Consider the following 22,904-nt stretch of genomic DNA (forward strand, 5'->3'; position numbering starts at 1 on the left):
TGATCTCCTTTAGGATGGACTGGTTGAATCTCCTTGCAGTCCAAGGGACTCTCAAGAGTCTTCTCCAACACCACACAGTTCAACACCATCAATTCTTCGGCTCTCAGCTTTATAGTCCAAATCTCACATCCATACATGACTACTAGAAAAACCATGGCCTTGACTAGATGGACCTTTGTTGACAAAGTAACGTCTCTGCTTTTAAATATGCTGTCTAGGTTGGTCATAACTTTGCTTCCAAGGAGTAAGCGTCTTTTAATTTCATGGCTGCAATCATCATCTGCAGTGATTTTGGAGCCCCCAGAAATAAAGTCAGCCACTGTTTCCACTGTTTCCCATCTATTTGCCATGAAGTGATGGGACCAGATGCCATGATCTTAGCTTTAAGCCAGCTTTTTCACTCTCCTCTTTCACTTTCATCAAGAGGCTCTTTAGTTCTTCATTTTCTGCCATAAGGGTGGTATCATCTGCATATCTGAGGTTATTGATGTTTCTCCCAGCAGTCTTGATTCCAGCTTGTGCTTCTTCCAGCCCAGCGTTTCTCATGATGTACTCTGCATATAAGTTAAATAAGCAGGGTGACAATATATAGCCTTGAGGTACTCCTTTTCCTATTTGGAACCAGTCTGTTGTTCCATGTCCAGTTCTAACTGTTGCTTCCTGACCTGCATACAAGTTTCTCAAGAGGCAGGTCAGGTGGTCTGGTATTCCCATCTCTTTCAGAATTTTCTACAGTTTATTGTGATCCACACAGTCAAAGGCTTTGGCATAGTCAATAAAGCAGAAATAGATGTTTTTCTGGAACTCTCTTGCTTTTTCCATGATCCAGCAGATGTTGGCAATTTGATCTCTGGTTCCTCTGCCTTTTCTAAAACCAGCTTGAACATCAGGAAGTTCACGGTTCACATATTGCTGAAGCCTGGCTTGGAGAATTTTGAGCATTACTTTACTAGCATGTGAGATGAGTGCAATTGTGCAGTAGTTTGAACATTTTTTGGCATTGCCTTTCTTTGGGATTGGAGTGAAAACTGACCTTTTCCAGTCCTGTGGCCACTGCTGAGTTTTCCAATACTGACATATTGAGTGCAGCACTTTCACAGCATCATCTTTTAGGATTTGAAATAGCTCAACTGGAATTCCATTACCTCCACTAGCTTTGTTCGTAGTGATGCTTTCTAAGGCCCATTTGACTTCACATTCCAGGATGTCTGGCTCTAGGTGAGTGTGAGTGATCACACGATTATCTGGGTCATGAAGATCTTTTTTGTACAGTTCTTCTGTGTATTCTTGCCCCCTCTTCTTAATATCTTCTGCTTCTGTTAGGTCCATACCATTTCTGTCCTTTATCGAGCCCATCTTTGCATGACATGTTCCCTTGGTATCTCTAATTTTCTTGAAGAGATCTCTAGTCTTTCCCATTCTATTGTTTTCCTCTATTTCTTTGCATTGATCACTGAGGAAGGCTTTCTTATCTCTCCTTGCTATTCTTTGGAACTATGCATTCAAATGGGTATATCTTTCCTTTTCTCCTTTGCTTTTCACTTCTCTTCTTTTCACAGCTATTTGTAAGGCCTCCTCAGACAGCCATTTTGCTTCTTTGCATTTCTGTTCCATGGGGATGGTCTTGATTCCTGTCTCCTGTACAAAGGCAGGTAGGTTTTCTAATCTGTTCTTTGGTTGTATTTCAGCCCTAGAAATATTTTTCCAATTTTTGTCGTGGCATTTAATTACGTTTATAAAGTACATTCAGTCGGATGTCACGGTGTCTCCAGTGAGTGGGAAAGGAATCCCAACCAGGTGTTGGGAAAGCATGAATCTCGCAGCAACTGGCCTCCATACTACAGTTCAGTCTCTTAAGAATTCCTAGTGTGATTCCCAATGTTAAAACTTGTGACATTTTGACAACTAAGTGATAAATTCAGGCTATACAAGGTAAGATTTGAAAAAGCCACTTGAAATAGTTATGGCAACATCAGTGTCGTCCTTTCAACAAAGGCACGCCCTTGCCTTTAGTTAATGTACTTCAGGAAGCTGAAACAGTCTCTAAAGCACATCGAGACGTCACAGGCACTGGCCCTGTTTAATTTGTTCACAGTTTTTCCTGCTCGATACTGAGGAAGAGAAAGTATTCACTATTAACTGTTCTGTATGAATCAGGGGTGTGTGTGGATTGAAAGAATAATTATTATATAGCTCTGGTGTTAATCTGGTAGGGAAAAGACTAGCTGAAGAAGGTTCTCAAGGCAGGCTCAGACCTCAGTCGAAAAGTAATTGTGAGAGTCTGTCCACACGTCACACAGTGACCCGGGGAGTGGAGGCTGGCGGATTGGCAGGCCAGGTGTCTGTCGTGAGGTAAGAGGCTGCAGGCAGACAGTGGCTACGGGCGCTGGGTTTTATCCGTGCGTCCACCTCGTGGCAGGCCTTCTCTAGGTAAGGCTTAGTGACGGCTTTCCCAGTTCTGTACGTGAAGGAACTGAACTGTCAAAAGCAAACAGAAGAGAAAGATGTGCGCACGTGCGTTTGCATGTAATTTCTTTTTGTTTCTTCTTTCTGTCTTTTAGGAGCTGAAATGCATCAAAGCAGCTGGAAGAGTAGAAGGCACAGGAGAAGGGGCCACCGACACAACGCTTGGTTCAGACCACATGGCTCTAACGAGAGGCAAGTGCTGTCGGTCGCCCAGTGTCTTCCCAGCATGGCCAGCACGCTCACACGCACATAACTCCCTAAGGGTCTCGACCAAGTGCAGCATCTGAGGGGGGCTGACTAGTCTACACGTCTCCCACGCTCCCACGGGGGTGTCTCTGCCGAGGACCAGCCCATCCGCCACACTTTGAGTAGTGAGGAGATGGCCACACTCATCTTCCTCTTCCGTGTGACCATGACCTGTGGCCAGAGCCCTAGCCACAGGCTTAAACACTGTCTGGTATAACTGAGGAGCTGTTTCTCCATTTTTTGAACCTTTTTTCTCTCTCTCTCTCTTTTTTTTTCAGCCTTGAAAATAGGTTTCTAGAAACCTAATTTTATTAATTCAGCCTAAATCCCAAGGAAGGCTATGTAATATATAATAGCTAATATTTAATGAATACAGAAAGGTATAAAGAGTAATACAGTGAATATCATGTACCTACCACCCAGCTTAGAAAATAAAACAGCGTAAACTTAGGTGGAATCCCTATAATAAACATTTTCCACACTTGTTTTTCTGCATGAATGAAGTACAAACAGTCTAGTCTCAGGACATGATTCACCCCACCCCACCCCAGGAGAGGATACCTCCTCACAGTTCAGGGCTGCTGACCTGACTTCTGGCCCTAGGAGGTCTCTACAGCCCATTCCTCACCAAAGGAGACCTATATGCCAATTTCAGAACTCTTCCACTCTCCAGATCTCCTTTTAAAATGGACAAATTTCTAATTATAGAATCAGAAGCTGTCAAATGCCAGTATGCTTCTCTAGAATAGATTAACTCAAAGAGTAAAAAAAAAACCATAAAATTTAAGTTTTAAAAAGGCATCACATTTGTGTGGAAGGAACAAGGGTGTTAGGATATCTGGGTTTGACGCTCTGCGTTTTTCCCGTGTGAAATCGGGCAAGCTACTTGGCCACCCTGAGTCACTCTTCGTATACAGTGCTTCTCTTGCGAGGGTCACAGTAGTGTATGCAAAGCCCCATGAGGATCCCTGGCTCTGAGCAGGCCTCCTGTATGGGCAGGCCTCACCTGGTTCAAGCTAATAGGGACTCTGAGCTGAAATCCCAAACTTGACCCGTGTTGTAGAAAGATCAGGATAGTACCCAGTGCTGATACGTTGTATAAGGAGAACCATGGGCCCCAGGCCTTCCCCCAAGAGCACAACATGCACCAGAATGTGGTCTGTGTAAGAAGAGTACCTTGACTCAGCCTGGCAGAGTCGCGTGGAAACACGCAGGACAGCAATCCTCTGCACTCCACATGGAAAGAAGGGAACAGCAGTCCTTGGACTAGAAATGTAGACATCTGTCATGACACTTAATCCCTCTCTCTCTTGCTGCTGATAACAGATGAACTGCCTCGGGAAGCTCTGGGCCATAAAAAGGGAGAATAAATAATATTCTCTGAAACTGTATTGTATTTCTGGGCAAAAAGAAAGTTATTTGATTTTTTTTTTTACGCTTTTTTTGCAGTTTGTATTCCTTTCAGTGTTATAGGCTAGGGTAGGGAAAGTTCATAATTTTGGACTTTATCGGAATTCTAAAATTAGGTCTTTTCTTCTATCATTATATCCTTCAGCCTGTAATTGCCACAGGAGCTGCTTGTACCTTTGCAGAATGAGTCTTTAAACCATGGGTCTGTCCCAGTGTTGTTGAGGAAATCACCTCTGTGCCCGAACCCCAGTTTCTCCAACCGTAGGCTTGGGTAGCCAAGTAAAATGTAAATTCTTTGTACTGCTGAATCCAGTAAAGACTTGAATTCACCTGGCCTTGTAGCTACTCTTGAGCTGACAGATGAGCCCAGCTGGTAAAATTCTTATTGGCCAAGAGTTCTGTTCTCATTTTCATCTGGAAAATTCCAAAAGACCTCAGAAAATGCTCAAAGGAGGAGATACAAAAGGGGAAGTACTGTGACCTGCATCCTGTAAAGGGTGAAAAGCCAAAACCTTGCCCTGACTTTGGAATATTGGCAGTAGGTAAACTGCTTCCAAGGAAGAGAAGGGTCAGTGCCTCCCAAGTAATCGAGGGTTGGGAATGTGAAGGCTGTGGAACTGCAGGACCCCACGGTCAGAGAATGACTGGGACTCACTGGCTGCAAGTTACTCTTGCAGGAAGGACGCAGGGGCGCAGCAGAGCCCGCAGGGTTCCAGCGATGGCCATGGTGAGGCCCCCTCGACCTCCAGCACAGCTGGCAGCTCTTCTGTGCCAGGTAAGGCCGCCTGCCGGACAGGGCTCCTCTGGGGCCTGCCTGCGGGGAAAGATGACTAGATGAAACCTAGTCATCCCTTGTCATCTGGTTCTGTCTGTTCTGGCTGTCCTTCTCCTCAGCCCCGTGTGTCTTCACTTGTGTGTGGTACACTCTAGGTGTGTCATTAGCCCTTTCCTGACTCAGAGGAAATCCTGGGAGCAAGTTGAAACACTCATGGGAGGAGCCGAGTGTGTTAAGAACCGAGATCCTGAGGCAAACGGCTCCCCGCAGGGCTGAACTGGGGCCCAGGGTGGAGACTGGCAATGCTCGTCCACCTGCTGTCCCTCGGGAAGGACCGGCAACGGGAGGGGTGGTGGACAGGCCCCTGGGCTCTCCGTTGGGTGGCTAAGTTCATGGAGTTTTAAGTTGAATTTTATTTCTTTTGATGTAAGATCTCTTTTGATGTAAGATCTACCAGGCTATTACTTTGATCCTGAAAAGAAGCGCTACTTCCGCTTGCTGCCTGGCCATAACAACTGCAACCCGCTCACAAAGGAGAGTATCCGGCAGAAGGAAATGGAGCGCAAGAGGCTGAGGCTGCTAAAGGAAGAGGAGCAGCAGGGAAAGGTAGGTGCCGCACCCCAGGGGCTGCCCGTCCCCGCCACTCCTGCCAGCGTCCACCCACTGCCACAAGGAGGCGGCAGTGAAACACCCCCCGTAAGACTCGGCGTAGCACACTTCCCTGAAGGGGACCTGATGAAGAGAATAGGAACCGGCAAGATACTCCTCCCACCACCACCACCTTTTCTCATTCGCTGGGTTTCATCAGTAATCCTGACACTCTGTTCCTCCCCTGGAGGTTCTTGGTTAGCAACCTGATACAGCCTCTGTGACTGTATCTTTTCAATGGAAAACCAGAACATGTGGTTTGTATAGGAGGGTCTCCAGGACCCCTTCTGGGAATGAGACGCCAGGATATCTCAGTGATCACAGGAGTAGTGGAGTGGAAAATCCAGGCCCCACCGTCATGGTAGCTCAAACGGAAAGCACGATGCAGACCCGAGTGGCCAGGCCATTCCTGCACTCGCTAGCTCAGCGGCCTCATCGCAGGTTTAAGTTGACAGGGCCCTTGGAGAGAGGGGTGCCGAGCAGACTTTGTAGCTCTCACATACTTTCTTGTGATAGGCTTTTTCTCTTTCCAAGGAGAGGAGACTAGCACAGGAGAGGATCAGATTTTTGTGCATGTAATTTCTGGCAACTTAGTACCTGTTTCTTCATCACATCCTAAAAACAGAATCCATTATACAATAACAGAAAACTTCATCGCATCTTTCTCTCTTTAATTTAGAAAATAGCCAGGTTGGGATTTAATGCATCTTCCTTACTCCAGAAAAGCAAGCTGGGTTTTCTCAACGCCACCAGTTACTGCCGGTAAGATAATGCCTCATGGTTATGTTTTCTTCATCAGTGTTCTTTTCGTATTTTTTTATTTCCATGGTCCAAGAATTAAGTGGGCATAGCGTGCGTAGCTGCTCTTTGAGGAACCTTCACAGAGGAGGCGTTTCAGCCCACAGCCTGCCTTCCGCTGCTGAAGTCAGCGCTGGGAGCATCACCTCCCCTCTAGAGCCAGGGAGAGCGGGGAACGCATCCAGGCAGAGAAACTGGGCAGGAATTTCTCAAGGTGTTTCCTCTTCGTTACCTGTAGTTTGTTTCTAGTTAAGTAGAAGGTCCTTTAACTTCATTCCATCAGACTTCTGCCTCCTTTTCTCCTTCTAACGAGTTGTCAGCAAAAATGGCACGTTAAATGGGTATGTACTAAATTTCAAACACTTGTGATGTCTACAGTTCTAACTAAAGACCTGTGAGGTAGGTTGACCTTTCCCCCAGCTTCCAAACGAAGAGACTGAGACTCAGAGTGGAATGATTTGTTCAGGGTAAAAGTAGAAAGGGGACCGACCATCCATCTGACCCCAAGTCTGAGCTCCTAGGCCCTGCGTTCTGCTTCCTGCTACAGCTGGGCCGGGAAGAACAACATGAGTGGGGTGGCTCCCTTGGGGAGGCCCCTCCCCGGAAGGCCGGCCCTACAGACAGTGTCAGCCAGGGCAGGTGGGAAAAGAGTTAAAGGTCTAGTTCTTCACCTGAAGACATGCTCAGTCCTTGGTGAAGAGGAAAGGAGCCAGTCGGATGGGCGGCTGCACGGGAACTGTGTGCCCTGCCGCAGGTTGTTCCGTTCGGTCACACGCTCTTCATCCCGAGAGAAAGAGTTGCGCTAGATGATCCAAAACCAATCTTTCTAGTGTGCCCTTCTTTGACACCATGAGTAAGCCAGCCATTTCTTTGCTGTCGTTTTCCTAAGATTCTTAAATCGAGCTTCCTTGGAGCCTTGTTCAGCTCCACTGCTGAGATTTAACACAGAGAGAGAACTGACCCACAAAGATGGTCTTCTGGGTGGGGGACAGAGCAGAAGCCCTGCGTCTTCTTCATGGATACCTACCTGCGGCGTCCACCCTCCCATGCTGCTCTCCTTCTCCTCTGCAGTTTAGCCCACGAGCTGCGAGTGAGCTGCATGCAGAGGAAAAAGGTCCAAATTCAGAGCTCGGATCCCTCCGCTTTGGCAAGTGACCAGTTTAACCTGATAATGGTGAGTGCAAGGGAGCCGTCCACGGGTGCCGGGGTGTAGTGGCCGTCCCCTGGGCCATTTGTGGCTTCGCTTTGCTTTCCATCAAGCCTGACCGCATAGAAGCCTCTAGCCTTGAAATCAGGTATTACGGTTCTAACAAGCAGCTACCAGCGGCAGATGCCAAGCTGGCGAGACAGGCTGTGCTGTGACCGTTGTCAGCCCCACTACAGCTGTGTCACTTGACATTCATTAAAGCCACAGTCCGCACATGCCAACAGAGAACCATCACTAAGTAACTTTCCACTGGGTATGTTGTGTACACAGGCGAGAAAGCACACAGTGGACCAGGGGCCTCTAGTCCTTTCCGTGCTGGACAGGGTTTGGTGGCCAAACCTGAAGTTCCAGCGTCCTTCAGAAGCAATGGCGTATTCGTCTCTTGCTTTGTCCCTGACTTCATTAGCAGGGCCTGCTCATCCAGCACACCTCCGTTTCCTCATCCATTGCATCATTTCTGGGGAACAGAAAGTTCCCACTTCTGGTTAGACCCAAACCAGAAGCCAGGGGCCAGAGAAATGCTGGCAGAGGATCAGAGTGTCCACCACAGACGGAAGGAGTCAGACCACTGAGCTAGACTGGCAACCCCTGGAGGCCTTCCGGGAGGCAGAGGGCCAGTCAAGGAGAGTGAGAGAACCTCAGTGGTCTACTGGTAGGATGGGAGGCTGAGGCGATGGAATTGGCCATTGAGGTCCGGCCCCAGGAGACCTCGGCAGCAGAACCCTTCTGCGTAAGGTGTGTTGGGGGCCAGGACTCACATTCTCTCCTGTGTTTGGGCTACAGTTTGACCTCAGTCGAGCAGAATCCTTTCTGGTGGTGGGTTCCCCTCCGGAGCCCCTTCCCTCCAGTAGACCGGGCAGGGACAGTAGAGGTCGCTGTGCGCCTGCCGCTTTAGCACGGCCTGGGCCCTCGGTCCTCACACTGCGGTGCTGGTGCCTGCAGGTCCCTCCCCGCCTGGATAGCGGGTGTGACCAGAGGAGTGGGAAGGGCAGTTTGTCACCCAGGGATCAGGTGCTCAATCTGACGCTAGCCATGGAAATGATTCTTCAGGAACATACTTGTTCTTGCCGAGTGAACTCGCAAAGGGAGTGTGTTTTCACCAGCATCCAAACCAGTGTGTATATGTGTATATTTATACATATATATTAAAAACACACATATAAAGGTTTTGCTTTGAAATAATTAACCACATCTTTTAAATGAGAAAAGAAAAGCTTAAAAATAGCCCACATCCCAGTGCCATCTTTTTATTACAATTTTTTTCCCCACGCAGTGCCTTTTTTTACTTGGTGGTAATCATAGTGAAGTGAAAGCCGCTCAGTCATGTCCGACTCTTTGCTACCCCATGGACTGTACAGTCCATGGCATTCTCCAGGCCACAATACTGGAGTGGGTAGCCTTTCCCTTCTCCAGGGGATCTTCCCAACTTAAGGATCAAACCCAGATCTCCCACATTTCAGGCGGATTCTTTACCAGCTGAGCCACAGGGGAAGCCTGAGAATACTGGAGGGGGTAGCCTTTCCCTTCTCTAGCAGATCTTCCTGACCCAGGAATCGAACTGGGGTCTCCTGCGGTGGTAATCACAGTAGCTGTGTAATAGGAATCTTTTAGCCCTTGCCAGTTATAACTAGCATTCCCCACATTGCTGTGTGGCCTGCATGATGGCCACGTGCTGTGTCACCATGAGGCTCATCTGAGCAGTCCTCTGGGTGGACGTTAGGACTCTCCCACACCCAGTTGAGTGAAGTCAGACTTGCTGGCCGTGCCCCTCACTGCCGTTTTTGCCTCTGAGTTGTGAGACTAGATATCTGTTAGTTTTGCCCGGTGATGGCTACACCACATAGGGGCAAGTCAGGTCACTCCACATTCCCTCATGGACAGGGGCCCTCACCTGGTGGGAATGCACAGAGAACGTGGGGACTGGGCAGTTGGTCTTAGGCAGCCCACCTGGCTCAGCCTGGGCAGTCACCCACAGTCCACCTCCCCTCTCCAGGCGGATACCAACAGTGACCGGCTCTTCACTGTGAACGATGTCAAAGTCGGGGGCTCAAAGTACGGCATCATCAGCCTGCACGGCCTGAAGACCCCCACGTTCAGGGTGCACATGCACGAAAACCTCTATTTCACCAACCGGAAGGTATGCTGCCCTGCGCTATAGCCTTGGCAGCCGCTTTGCCTTTGGATCCAGGGCACTGTGGTAGTTGGTCACACTCAGAGGAGAGGAGAGCTTGGTGAAGGAGGCAGGGCTCCATTACCTCATTTTCACAAGGGAAAACGTTGTGTTTTAGCTCCTGGGAGGTGCGCCACGGTGGGCAGAGGGTCCTCCCACTGCATCATCCTGTGTTCCGTCTCCCAGCCAGTCTAGCCAGCACTGAAATTTACATAAATGTAAAGAGCCTTGCTTGCTGACTAGCGGGCAGCCTTTACATTGATTTGGGGTGATGGCATCTGTAAGAAGCTGTGATTTCCTCTTCGGTTGAGACCTGGGCCACAAGACAGACACAGCTTGAAAATGGTTTCTGGGTTAAGTGAGATCCGTTGCAGAGAATCCATCCCCTCCCTGGACGGGATACCAGATGCCTCATTATGAGGCCCCCGTGCTGATGATGAAGGACCCCAGCCCAGGAGTTGCTTCCTCCCCTTGCCCTCAAGGTTCTACGCAGTGGGCAGGGAGCTTCCTTGTCCTCAGAAGCTCGTTCCAGCCCCTATTCAAGGAGTGAGACCTGAAGAAAGCAGTCACGTGTCTGTGTTCTGTAAGAAAGCGTCTGATTCTAAGTTGGCAGTCAGACCAGTCTTCCCATCTTGTCTTTCCTCACCAGGTGAACGCCATGTGCTGGGCCTCACTGAATCACCTGGATTCCCACGTTCTGTATCTTTGGGCATTGAAGAGGTTTGGTGGGCGGGCTGCACACTGGTGTAGACCTGGGCACCTGTGGGGTTTGTGAGACTGTGTCTCGGTGTCTTAGTGTCCAGAGGTCTGGGCCATTCTGCAGGCATGTCTCCCCTGAAGGAAAGAGCGGCACATCCGCTAGAAAACAGGGATCCCCATGAGCACAGAGAAGTAGTTGAAGTGCTGAAACTGTGCTGATGGCACCACGTATCAGACAGAGTCCTGGGCTCGAGAGTCAGTGCTTTAGCAGAGGAACCAAGTGCAAAGGAACAGTAAAGCCGTGAAAAGGGACCCCAGGTCCTCCTGAGACAGAGGGAAGGGGAACCTTGCAGGCAGGGCGGGGAGGCTGAGGGCACAGCAGAAAGGGTGTCCCTGGACGTGCACTGGGGCTGTGGGCTCTAGGCCTTCTTCAGAGCACTCTTCATTCTCGTCTCCATCTTCCCTTCCCAGATTGTAGGGGCACACAGTGCCCAGTCAGGGCAGCTGGGCTCCCTGGGGCTCTTGATGGTGCAGAGGTCAGCTGTCCATTGTGTCCTTCATGGAGAGAAGGACCCATAGTCGAAGCCACGTGCTAATGAGTCTTGTGGTTTACTTCCATAACAAATGAGCTCTTGAAACTGTGTGACCACTTGTTTTACCTAACTTAGAGCTGTCCTCAGGTTAACTGGTTAACATCTGTGAGTACACTCAGCACAGTGCTTGGCCATGTCATGGGTCCTCAACAAATGATGCCTCAATTGGAATCTGTTAGTTTGGTTTGCGGGGTTTGTTTTTTTTTATTTGTTCCACAACACTCTGTTTCAAAGGGTTTTATTAGGATCTGATTATAAATTTTATGTAAGACAAACTGTGTGTGTTCTGTAAGTAGAAAGTTTTAGGTGGCTTTCGTTTGGTGGGATTTGTGTAGTGATAGGACCACTTGTTACTGTCTTGATCTTAACCAGAGGGCAGAAGAGATCAAGCCTTTAAAAAGGCAAAACAAGAACCTCACTCCCATTTCTGATCTTCAGACAATATGGCATTTTTCCATGCTTCTCTTTGTGAGGATAAAATTCATTTATAGGCCTACCTCAGAGAGAGTGTAGGTTCAGTTCCAGACCACTGCAACGAAAAGAATATCGTAATAAAGCAAGTCACATGAATTTTTTGGTTTCCCAGTACATATAAAAGTTGTTTACACTATCCTGGTAAGTGTGCAGCAGTGTTATATTTGAGCAACAACGTACACACCTTATCTTAGAAATACTGTTGTTAAAAGTGCTAATCATCATCTGAGTTTGACTTGTTGACGACAAGTCAATCTTTTTGCAATAGACATCAAAGATCATTGATCACAGATTACTATAACGTAAAATAGTAACGAAAAATTCTGAAATGTTGTGAGAATTACCAAAATGTGACAGAAAAACACAAAATGAACAAATGCCGTCGGGGAAATAGCAACAGTAGTGGACTTGCTCAACGTCAGGTTGTTACGGATTCTCAATTTGTTTTAAAAATATATAAAAAAGTCCACTATCTGCAAAGAGCAGTAAAGCAAAGCATTATAAAACAAAGCATGCCTGTAGTGGGGTTTAATGACTGGGGTCTATTGCTCTTTGATCAGCAGCTTGCCCTCTGGTGGTCATTTCAGGTAATCAGGCTTTTACACACCTGCTGCTTTTACTGAAGGTCTTGAACTTTCTCCCTTTAGAAAAATGACACCTGGTTCAGACCAGCCATCTGCTCTTTTCTCTGGAATGGCGGAAGGGTCAACTGAATTTTTTCTACACGTAACTAGTTTCTTCATTGACCTGTGGCCTATTAAAGGATTAAATCTTTGATACTGGCCCTTGCAAGTACTGTGCAGAGTTTGAGTGTAACCTGGGTTTCAGCCATAATAACATGGGTAAGGACTTTCTCCCATCCTTGCCCTACAAACCTAAAAGGAAAAGAAATTTATTTAAGAAAGTACTGAGCTGCCCAGATCAGGGTTCTCATGTATAATTTCAACAGCCTGTGTACTAGAGATACTTAACATGAGGCTTACCACCCAAGGCAACATGATACCCACACGTCACACATGCAGGTAGTCAAGACTATTGCCTGCTTGGCACAGATGTACATTTTTCGATGAAGTGTGTATATTCATTCCATCATTTATTGAGCATCTGCAACCCCTGTGGAAGGTAGGAACTAGGCACCTCAACAGGTGATCAAGTCTGCAGTGATGGCCATGGGGCAGTTGTAGAGTACAGGAATTGGGTGGCCTTTCTGGAGGTGATCCCCACATGGGAAGGAGGGGACAGAGCGCCCATTAGAAGGAAGAGTGAGAAGCGAGCTTGGCACATTGGACAGCAGTAAGTGGCTTGGTAGCCATGATGTTTTTGGCTAGGTAGGACCTTGCAAAACCACATCCTCAGGGCTGTGGGATGCCCCTGGAGAACAGTCGTCATGGATTCACTTCTCAAATGGCAGTGAGGGTGGTTGACTGGTGAGGATGAGACCTTGGGTGGAAGGCTGCTGCAGGACCCAGAGTAGTGGCGAGAGAGTGAACTGATGAGCAGGAGTGGAGGAGAGACACGAGTTTACGAGGCTTTAGAGCCTAGGCTGGGGTGTCTTAGCCATAGAAGGTCCAAGGATGGAACGCCAGGGGAGTGCTTACGGAGCCAAGGAGTGTGCCATTAGAAACTGTGCTGCATGGCTCAGGGCAGGACCGGAAGGCATTCATCGGGTTTAGGTATTAAGAGCTCACTGGAGACCTTGGTGGAGAACATCTCACTGAAAAGATGAAGGTCTGACCTGGATTTCAGTGGGTTGAAGAGTAAAAGGCGAGGAAGTAGGGAATAAACACAGGTTTCTATTGAAACTCTGAAGGGAAAGGAACCACATCAGAAGACGGTCCAGTAGAAAAGCAGGCAAAGGACATAAAGTGACAGCTCAAAGGAAGGGAAGCCTGAGGACTGTCAGATGTAGCCAGAGAAATGCGAACTGAAAAGTAATTTATACCCATTCAGATAAACACAGTTTTTAAGGTCTGATAGAGCCAAGTTTTGGTGTAGGAGGAGAATGGGGAAAACTGCTAGAAGATGCCGGTTTCCTATTTAGTAAGGGTGACTGTTTTACGGAACTCCTGTTTCAAATGTTTGTGTGTGTGTGGCACACTGTAGTGTAAAGTGAAATCCTTATCACAGGTGTAAGAAACTCTTAAGAGAAGCTTCCCATACATGGGAGTGGAAGACAGAAGGACAAGAAGAGAGGAAAAAAGGATGCGGGCGGGGGCAAAACCCACTTCAGCAGCAGGATCCCAGATAAATAAACTGTGGTCTGTTCATACAAAGGGGTGCTCTGTGGTGCAAGTGGTTGAACCAGAGCTACAAACACTACCACAATTACGTCTCGGAGACAATGTACGTTGAACAGTTGTAGAAGATTGTGTGTGACGCCATTTACATGTATTTTAAAATCAAATGCTTCTTTACATTGCTTAAGGACAAATACTGTGTAGTAGAAATATTAAGGCCTAGAACTCAGACTTGTTTTAGAGTCGCAATTCTATGTGGGGGAGTTAAAAAGGGGCCTTTAAGTGTATCTGTGACATTTTTTTCCTTTTAAAATATCCAAAACTAAATATGGAACATGGAGCCTGTTAAATGTGGATGATTTTTTTGAAGAGTGCTGATGCCCATTCTCCTCCTGGAGGAGACTCGTTCTTGACTGTCCTTAACAGCTCTTCCAGGCTGTGCCTCATGGGAATTGCAGAGACTCCGGGCTGTGCCACCCTGCTCCCCACGTCGCTGTTTGTCAGTAATCATGCAGGTACTGATGGATAAGGAGGTGCTGGGGGACATCTTTGTCCTCTGCCTCCCAGGAGCTGCAGCCAGCAGCAGCATAAGCTCTGTGGTGATGGCTTGGACAAGACGGGTGGGGACCACAGGCTGGTGAGTCCAAGTGGGAGCTCGCAGGATGGGGACAGTCTGCAGAGCACCTGGGAGGATTCCCTAAACCCCACCCAGGATTTGTACTGGAAGCGTGTACATCTTCACTTATCCCCTCCTTTTGGGTCTTTTCAGCAGGCAGAACAGTTAAAAGCATGTGTAACCAGTATAGGAGATGAAAATATTTATTTAGGCTGCCTATATACAGATCACCAAGAGAGCATCTGTTAAGCTCCTACTGTATGGAAGGTGCTGTCAGGGATACTTAGATTCTGTATGGCTGAAGGCAGTCTGGCGGCCTGGCAGCATTCTGGATATGAAGTTTTCAGTTTCAGAGAATTAGGTTCAGAGACAAGGATCAGGCCTCTTAGGTAGACCTGACATGAATCCCAGCTCTGCCCCTAACCATCTTGAAGAGATTGCTTAACCTCTAGAAAGTAAATATCTGCCCCCTCGGGTTACATGGAAGATTAAGTGATTTAATGCACACTTAGCCTTGTGCCTAGCGTTTCATCATACAGCCAGTTTGTGAAGCAGGAGGATATAGTATCATCATTTTACAGATGAGGAAACTGAGGCAAAAAGAGGTTCAGAATTTGCCTTACAAAACCAAGAGATGCTTTTAGAAGTCAGGATAGTGGTTTCCTTTAGGGAGGAGTGAGGAGGGTAGTAATTGGGAAGAAACATGAAGAGTATCAGGGTACTAGAATGTTCTAGTAACCTGGGTGGTGGTTACAAAGCTCTACTTACTTTGAGAGAACTCATTAAGGAGTATAGTATGATTTGTGCCCTTAATGTATGTTTTATCAATTTTAAAAAATGAACAGAAAGTTTGCTTAAGATCACACAGCTGGACTTGAAACACTGTTCCCTCAGCAGGAGACCGGCCTGGCATGCTCTGCAGTTTCCGGATCCCCGGGGCCTGGTCCTGCGCGTGGTCCCTGAACATCCAGGCAAACAACTGCTTTAGTACAGGTGAGCCACCCAGCTGCCCAGAGTGAGAGAGGGCACAGACCTGAAACGCCAGTCCACAGTTCCTCTCCCCGGACCGAGAGGGACATTGTCCGCCCTGTCTCCGTCTCTCTCAGGCTTGTCTCGGCGAGTCCTGGTGACCAGCGTGGTGACGGGACACCGGCAGTCGTTTGGGACCAGCAGTGACGTCTTGACCCAGCAGTTTGCTGTCACGGTTGGTTGCACTGGGGAGGGCCTAACTCAGAGTTTCCCAAGAGGCGACCTTGTGCTAGGCTGGAATGGGATTCCCTTGTGTGAAATCTAGTCCTCCTCTCTCATATACAGGGAAAAAGAGGGCATCCGAAGTGATTCATGGGTGAATAAGTCAGTGCTGAATGAAATTTGGCCGATCTAGAAAGGCCTGGCTCAGCTGGCTTTCAGCAACTTCCTAAAGTTTCAATGAAGTGTTAGTTCTTGAGTACTTAGATTAGCCAGCAGGACAGTAAAAAAATTTTAATGTATAAATTATGTCCCAGTTTGTAACAGTTTTATATGCAGTTGGCAAGCTACCCATTTGATAAATTTAAAAATTAAAATTCTGGTCCTTACTACATTTCAAAGACTCGACCTATAGAAAATGCCACCTTTCTTTCAAAGGGTGGAAGAGATGTGCTGACCTGCTTTTGGCAATAAGCACAGAACTCATCATTCTGGTTTCTTCAGCCATCTTCCCACTCTATTTGGGACCCGTGTCTTCCCTGGATTTCTAGTCTGTTTTACTCCACTCTCATCACCTACTTTCTCACTCATAACCTGGGCGAGGATGGGACACCCTCACTTCACGGGAGGGGAGGGGTTCAGGGTGAGGCCTTAAGGGCCCGTCGCAGCCAGCGGGGAGGACACTGGAGGGACACGTGATGTCCAGTTCTTGACCTTTGATAAGAAACCCTTCCGTCTCCGCTGAAGCTCGAACCCTAACCAGCCTGCCTCTACCCATCCCTCTGATCCAGAGAAGGGAGACAGGGGGTGTGTTCTGGGGGACTCACTCTTCACAGACGTGGAGGGAGGTACCAAACAGTCCTTCTCTCCACAGGCTCCTTTGCTGTTTAACGGCTGTCGTTCTGGCGAAATCTTTGCCATTGATCTGCGTTGTCAAAATCAGGGCAAGGGCTGGAAGGCCACCTGCCTGTTCCACGACTCTGCAGTGACCTCTGTGCAGATCCTCCAAGAAGAACAGTGCCTGATGGCGTCCGACATGGCCGGAACGGTACGGGTACTGCTGACTGCAGCCACGGAGCTGCTCTGGGCCAGGGGAGGGGCTCGGCAGGAGAGGCTCCTGTGTCGGACCGCGGCAGGGGAGAGGCATGTGGAGACCAGGTGAGGTGCCAGGTGTGCAGGGCAGCTGCTTTGCCGCCCACTCGGAGCCCCATCTGGTCTAAAGGGATGGGGCACTTGTCCTGGTGCCTCTGATAGGTTCTCAGACTCAGAGCGGGCGCCTTACATTTTCTCACTTGAAGAGGTCTGTGGAGACACCTCGCCCCCGCTGGCTTTCACGCCTGGGGCTCACCAGTACGTGCTGGATGGACCCTTCCTGACAGCCTCTGTGCTTCTTCCCACAGATCAAGCTGTGGGACCTGAGGACCACCAAGTGCATCAGGCAGTACGAAGGGCACGTGAACGAGTATGCCCACCTGCCCCTGCATGTGCACGAGGAGGAAGGAATCATGGTGGCAGGTAGCTGGGGACGAGGCGTTCCATCCCACTGACCCTGACCCTGAGGACCCCCAGCAGCTAAAGCAGAGAAGACATGACTCTATGGCAAGCTGAATAAAGGGGGGTTTGGACACTTGGGGTCTGGGAGTCAAGATGGGGTGCAAAGTTGGCCATCAGTAAGCAACAGTTTAACCCCCAGCATGTGGATAGCCCTTTGTCTCCATGTCACTGGGCAGACGTCACTTCAGTTACAGGCCAGTGAGGAGCAATAAAACACAGCAACTTAGGAGACCTGGGTGTGGGGGTTAAGTCTGTTCACCAGGTCCGCATTCAGGGCGGCCGTCCTGTCGCAAAGCCTGAGCCCCTGTTCTTTGTACTCATGCTTCTACCAGAGGATGCTGAGAACAGAGATGAAGGTCATTGTAGAGGAACCAATGCCCGGTCCCTTTACCACCACCGCTGTGATCCCATGATGTGTAGAATAGAAGCAGAGCTTTCGAGCACCAAACCCCCTTGAAAGGAGTTAGGAGTTGATCACAGATTATATTATATAATTATTCAGCACTTTCACAAATGAAATAGTAGGCCCTTGGCATTAAGGTGTATGTTCTTAGTCTTCACAGATCTCAAATTTTCTAATATTCCTACAGAAAGTACCTATCTGCTGTGAAATTTTTTGTGGCTGAGAAGCATCACTTCGCTAGAACTTTCTTAGAATTTTTTACTACTCTTACCACACCACCAGCAGTTAGCTTCCTTAAGTCTATTTTCCACAAGTTTTCACTGCAGAAGAGTTTCTGTGTTCTGGATGATAGGAAAGATACGAGCCTTGTTGAGAAGCAGATGTAGGGAGTGGGCTGACAGCAGTAATCCTTGAACTGCATGACCCGAACTGACCCACCCCCAAGGTCATAGAGTCAACTCGGATGGTCGGAAGCACACACTGAAGTCCGTGACGCCTGAGGTCTGCCCTTTCCCCCAGTAGCGTATACTGGCTGTCCGGGCTGCTGTAATCAGTGGTGTCTGGTGTCTCTTTCCTCTGACCTGTGAATACTGAAGACTATAAAGTCTTATGAACTGAATCATTAAACCAGAAAATGTTTTGGAGAGAGTTATCACCCAGTTTGCCCCGGGATGTAATGAAATTAAAGAGATCGTCCTGGTTACTATCTCATAAAAAGGAAATGAGCTGCATGTCATCTAGAACAGGTGGGCTGGGCTCCCTCTTGAACAGCCCTTGTCACCAAGAGAAACAGAATGGGCCACCCAATAGCCAAGATGCCCCATGAACCACCCAGGGTGTCACAGCCAGCCTTTGCGTCTTGTCCCTTTGAACACCGGCAACTCGCAATTCTGGAGCACCAGGGCAACCTGTGACTTTAATTTTCAAAAGGGACATCTTATCTGTAGAGACAATTTCCGTTGTGAGTTTGCTTGGCTCATGTGGAATCACCTTTAGCCCTTAGGAATTGTGGAAGCCAGGGCCACAGTTTCCACCCCCTGCCCTCCGCCCTGGTCCTGTGCATTCTCACTAACCTGCAGCATGTCTTCCCTCTCTCTTAGTGGGCCAGGACTGCTACACGAGAATCTGGAGCCTCCACGACGGCCAACTACTCAGAACCATACCCTCCCCATACCCCACCTCCAAGGCCGACATCCCCAGCGTGGCCTTCTCTTCTCGTCTTGGGGGCGCCCGGGGAGCGCCAGGGCTGCTCATGGCTGTCCGGCAGGACCTTTACTGCTTCTCCTACAGCTAACTCTGCAGGGTGCGGCCTGGAGGGGTGTGAATGTTACTCAAGGGAGCTAAGGTAGCCGTATTTTTGCCACAATTGCTGTTTCCAGTGAGGGCATTTTAAGTGGGTCATCTGTGTGCACATGTACCATCCATCCAGCTGCGGAGGAAGAGGTGATATGTTTTATGTGGAGATACTTCAGTAAAGTGATCTCGGTTAAGTTGTGAGCCTTGAAAGTCCTTTTCATAAAAGGTGCCTATTTCTTGTTGAATTCCTTAGGATCTCTCTTCCCCTCTTTTTTTAACAAAAAATAATTTTCTAAAGGCTGAAGATAGACAGTAACTAAAGCTGCTTTTTTCACCAAAAGCCCTTTCAAGAAGCCTGATGAGACTGTTAGTAGTCAGTGCCTGGGTCCCAGAAAGACATCCTTGAGAAAGCCAGGTGAGAAGAAGGGAAAGTCATTTCTCTGAGTCTCTAGAAGAAGATTTTTAAGGCTGAGTTGGTCATCATTAAATTTGCCTTCTCAAACTCACTCAACACCAGTGTCAGATCTCTCAGATTCTCATTTATTACCATTCATTGGCTTTCATAGGAAAGGTGGATCCTTTCAGATGCTAGGCAGGCCTTAGCGTGCATTTCTTGAAGCACCTTCCAGACTGTTAGATACAGCAGCTCCTGTATTTATCGTGGTGACTTGAACATCCATTCAAGGGCCCCAATTCAAAGAAAACGGGCTTGGCCTTTTTGTAATCCAAGAGAAGTGGTTTGTGAGATGTTTATACAGAGTGTTAATATGAAGAGCGGGTCTTTCTACCAGATAAAGAACCACAACATGGTGTGTCATTTCTGTTCATGATTTAGAACCTCGTGATGCTTGGCTGCTGTAGCATCAAACCAGCTACGGCAACACCTGCTCAGATCTTGGGTGAGGGAACAAAAGATGGAGACTGAGGCCAGCTTTCGTGGCTTTTCTGCAAAGCTTTCAGCAGGCTCCCTGGCCTGGGTTGGGTTCAGCCAATCGAACATAACAGCAGGAAAGCAGACAGGAGCTTGAGGGGAGAGTGTTAGTTTCTGGCTCCCCTCCTTTTGGGGTTTGCAGAGCTGTCTGTGGCTGTTTCCCTCCACCCCAGGCTACAGCTTCTGCTGGAACACAGCTCTCTGGATTCCAGGAACTTCTCTCCATTTGTCCCTGCAGACCTGCAGCTGGTAATTGCATCTCTCTGTTGTTAGTCCAATGTGCTTCGCCAATTAACACACTCTACAGTTATCCCCTTAAGTGTTACACATCTGTGTCCTGCCAGAACCCTCCTACAACTTAATGTACAGATAAACAAATCCAAAACTCATTAGAGTATCAGAATGGTCATCCCATAGATGAGCCGTATGTTACAATGAATGTTTTCAGAGCTTTAGGTTTTATAAATGACTTTCCCCTATCTTAACCTGACTAGACCCTTAAAACAACCCATAAAGGAGGTAGGGCAGTAGTAATAATATAAAAATTATCAACATCGTTTTCTGGGCAGAGAAATTGACCACAGATCACAGACCTGGCATTGGTACCGGAAGAGACCACGTCCTCTACTTTCCACACTCCTCCAGTTGCTGACAGTACTTGGGTATCACACTGCTAGTGCTAAGGAGAAATCACAAGGCAGCTTGGGGCAATGCTAGCATTTCATATTTAATCACCAAGTAAATAAATTTTTCTGGCTCTGGCACTCAAAGGCAAGAAGCTTGCCAATTACCAGAATTCTTAGGTGTTCAATCATTTAGACATCGCCCCTGTATCTCTGCAGCCCTGGCATGCTGACCTGCATGGAGGACTCAGGAAATAGCCTTATGATTGAAAGGTCCAGCTGACCAATCACAGCAGAATCTTTTGGATTGATTTTGGTGACATGCCCCCACCCAAAGAGCACAAACAAGCATAAGTGCTAAGCTGTGACCCTAATATCACTCATACTTTCACCCCCAGAAGTTCTAAGTTCTCACAAGTTTGTTCATAAGAAGATCTGCCTTCTACAGAGAGTATCTTTGGTATTGCACCTCTAGTGCAGAGCTTTTGCCACAATTCTGTACTGCAAAGAAGCTGTGGCTACTCAGTCCACTTTTGAAGAGTACACTGTCTCTCAGAGACAGGAGACAACTGACTACTCAAAAAAGTACCTGATGAGCTCTGAGATGTAGCTGGTGGTTATACCTGCAATGCAAGAGACCCAGGAGACAGAGGTTCAATCCCTGGGTCAGGAAGATCCCCTGGAGGAGGAAATGGCAACCAACTCCAATATTCTTGCCTAGAAAATCCCATGGACAGAGAGGAGCATGGTGGGCTGCAGTCCATGGGGTCGCAAAGAGTTGGACATGACTGAGCACATCACATTCCCAAACACCTTCCTAATGCCTTGTCAACTGTGCCATAGCCCAAGTTTCTTACTAGGCAAATACAGTTGTCAAAGAATTAGTTGTAATGTTTGCCTTAGGCTTAAAAAAAAAAAAAAAGGAGGTGAGGACATGATCAAAACTTCTTAATTTAGCAATCTGTTCTTATGTTTGGTTAGTGGTCACTGCTCCTAACATTTGCTCTAGATGATATGAAAAGTGGTTAAACTTCACTGCAAAGTTGATAAAGCATTTTGGCACACTGCTTGTTAAGAGTGTCCCGAAGACTAAGTCTGTCATACACTCTGGAGGCATTTTTCACTTGCAGGTCTGTTAGGGCCTTTTGCCCTGATCCTCCGGGTGCCAATGAAAGGTCTAGAATGAACAGAGGGTGGCATCAGCACCAGGCTCCGATAAACCCTTTGCTGTTTCCTTGCTCATGGCCTTCTTAACGGATGGGAACAGTAGCCCAGACTGGTCACCAGAAATGCCCACCGGTCAACACTCGGTGCCCACAACAAGGGCACCACCTGCTTACCTCTTACCTGTGAGCCCTCACTCTGTCCTGGTCTAAATGTTCCCTGTAACCGTCTCTGAAAACAACTGCAGGCTAAATTTCTCCATTCATGTTACAACGGTAGATGCCTCCAGGCCCACTCCTTGACGTCTGCCTCTTCAGGCCACCGCCATGAGAATGACCTTTCCCCAAAGATGCCTGCACTCAATGGCTTCTTATGCCTCGGGATAAAACGTGGCCTTGAGATGTGAACACACACACCTTACCCTGTTGCCCCTTCTCTTGGGACATGTTTCACCCTCACCTGGGCATCTGTGCAAGCTGTGCTCCGATCTGTTTCATCTGTAATTGTCTAACTGTTGCGATCAATGCAAAGAATTAGAGGAAAACAACAGAATGGGAAAAACAGAGATCTCTTCAAGAAAATTAGAGATACCAAGGGAACATTTCATGCAAAGATGGGCTCGATAAAGGACAGAAATGGTATGGACCTAACAGAAGCAGAAGATATTAAGAAGAGATGGCAAGAATACACAGAAGAACTGTACAAAAAAGATCTTCACGATCCAGATAATCATGATGGTGTGATCACCCACCTAGAGCCAGACATCCTGGAATGTGAAGTCAAGTGGGCCTTAGAAAGCATCACTATGAACAAAGCTAGTGGAGGTAATGGAATTCCACTTGAGCTATTTCAAATCCTGAAAGATGATGCTGTGAAAGTGCTGCACTCAATATGCCAGCAAATTCGGAAAACTCAGCAGTGGCCACAGGACTGGAAAAGGTCAGTTTTCATTCCAATCTCAAAGAAAGGCAATGCCAAAGAATGCTCAAACTACCACACAATTGCACTCATCTCACACACTAGTAAAGTAATGCTCAAAATTCTCCAAGCCAGGCTTCAGCAATACGTGAACCGTGAACTTCCAGATGTTCAAGCTGGTTTTAGAAAAGGCAGAGGAACCAGAGATCAAATTGCCAACACCTGCTGGATCATGGAAAAAGGAAGAGAGTTCCAGAAAAACATCTATTTCTGCTTTATTGACTATGCCAAAGCCTTTGACTGTGTGGATCACAATAAACTGTGGAAAATTCTGAAAGAGATGGGAATACCAGACTACCTGACCTGCCTCTTGAGAAATTTGTATGCAGGTCAGGAAGCAACAGTTAGAACTGGACATGGAACAACAGACTGGTTCCAGATAGGAAAAGGAGTACATCAAGGCTGTATATTGTCACCCTGCTTATTTA

At 47.7% G+C, this 22,904-nt stretch overlaps 1 protein-coding gene across 5 annotated transcripts in view; it reads left to right on the forward strand.

Annotated features, from left to right (window-relative positions):
* Positions 1-22,904, forward strand: part of DCAF4 (DDB1 and CUL4 associated factor 4) — a 40,356-nt gene that overhangs the window by 14,920 nt on the left and 2,532 nt on the right. Inside the window, exons 2-14 of one of the 5 annotated variants that reach the window (XR_003512827.1) lie at positions 2,562-2,658; positions 4,788-4,897; positions 5,346-5,503; positions 6,225-6,307; positions 7,415-7,517; positions 9,544-9,687; positions 10,370-10,419; positions 14,159-14,238; positions 15,234-15,332; positions 15,446-15,543; positions 16,402-16,575; positions 16,928-17,042; positions 18,585-18,829. Coding sequence is in view for 4 of the 5 variants with exons in the window: in XM_027552339.1 (XP_027408140.1) it covers positions 2,570-2,658; positions 4,788-4,897; positions 5,346-5,503; positions 6,225-6,307; positions 7,415-7,517; positions 9,544-9,687; positions 10,370-10,419; positions 14,159-14,238; positions 15,234-15,332; positions 15,446-15,543; positions 16,402-16,575; positions 16,928-17,042; positions 18,585-18,778 (1,497 nt within the window). In the remaining variant the exon portion in view is untranslated. Of the gene's footprint in view, positions 1-2,561; positions 2,659-4,787; positions 4,898-5,328; positions 5,504-6,224; positions 6,308-7,414; positions 7,518-9,543; positions 9,688-10,369; positions 10,420-14,158; positions 14,239-15,233; positions 15,333-15,445; positions 15,544-16,401; positions 16,576-16,927; positions 17,043-18,584; positions 19,506-22,904 lie in introns of those variants that run through there. The other 4 variants (XM_027552341.1, XM_027552340.1, XM_027552339.1 and 1 more) reach the window with 4 other exon arrangements.

This window comes from Bos indicus x Bos taurus, chromosome 10 (assembly GCF_003369695.1).
Source record: "Bos indicus x Bos taurus breed Angus x Brahman F1 hybrid chromosome 10, Bos_hybrid_MaternalHap_v2.0, whole genome shotgun sequence".
Classification (NCBI taxonomy): domain Eukaryota; kingdom Metazoa; phylum Chordata; class Mammalia; order Artiodactyla; family Bovidae; genus Bos; species Bos indicus x Bos taurus.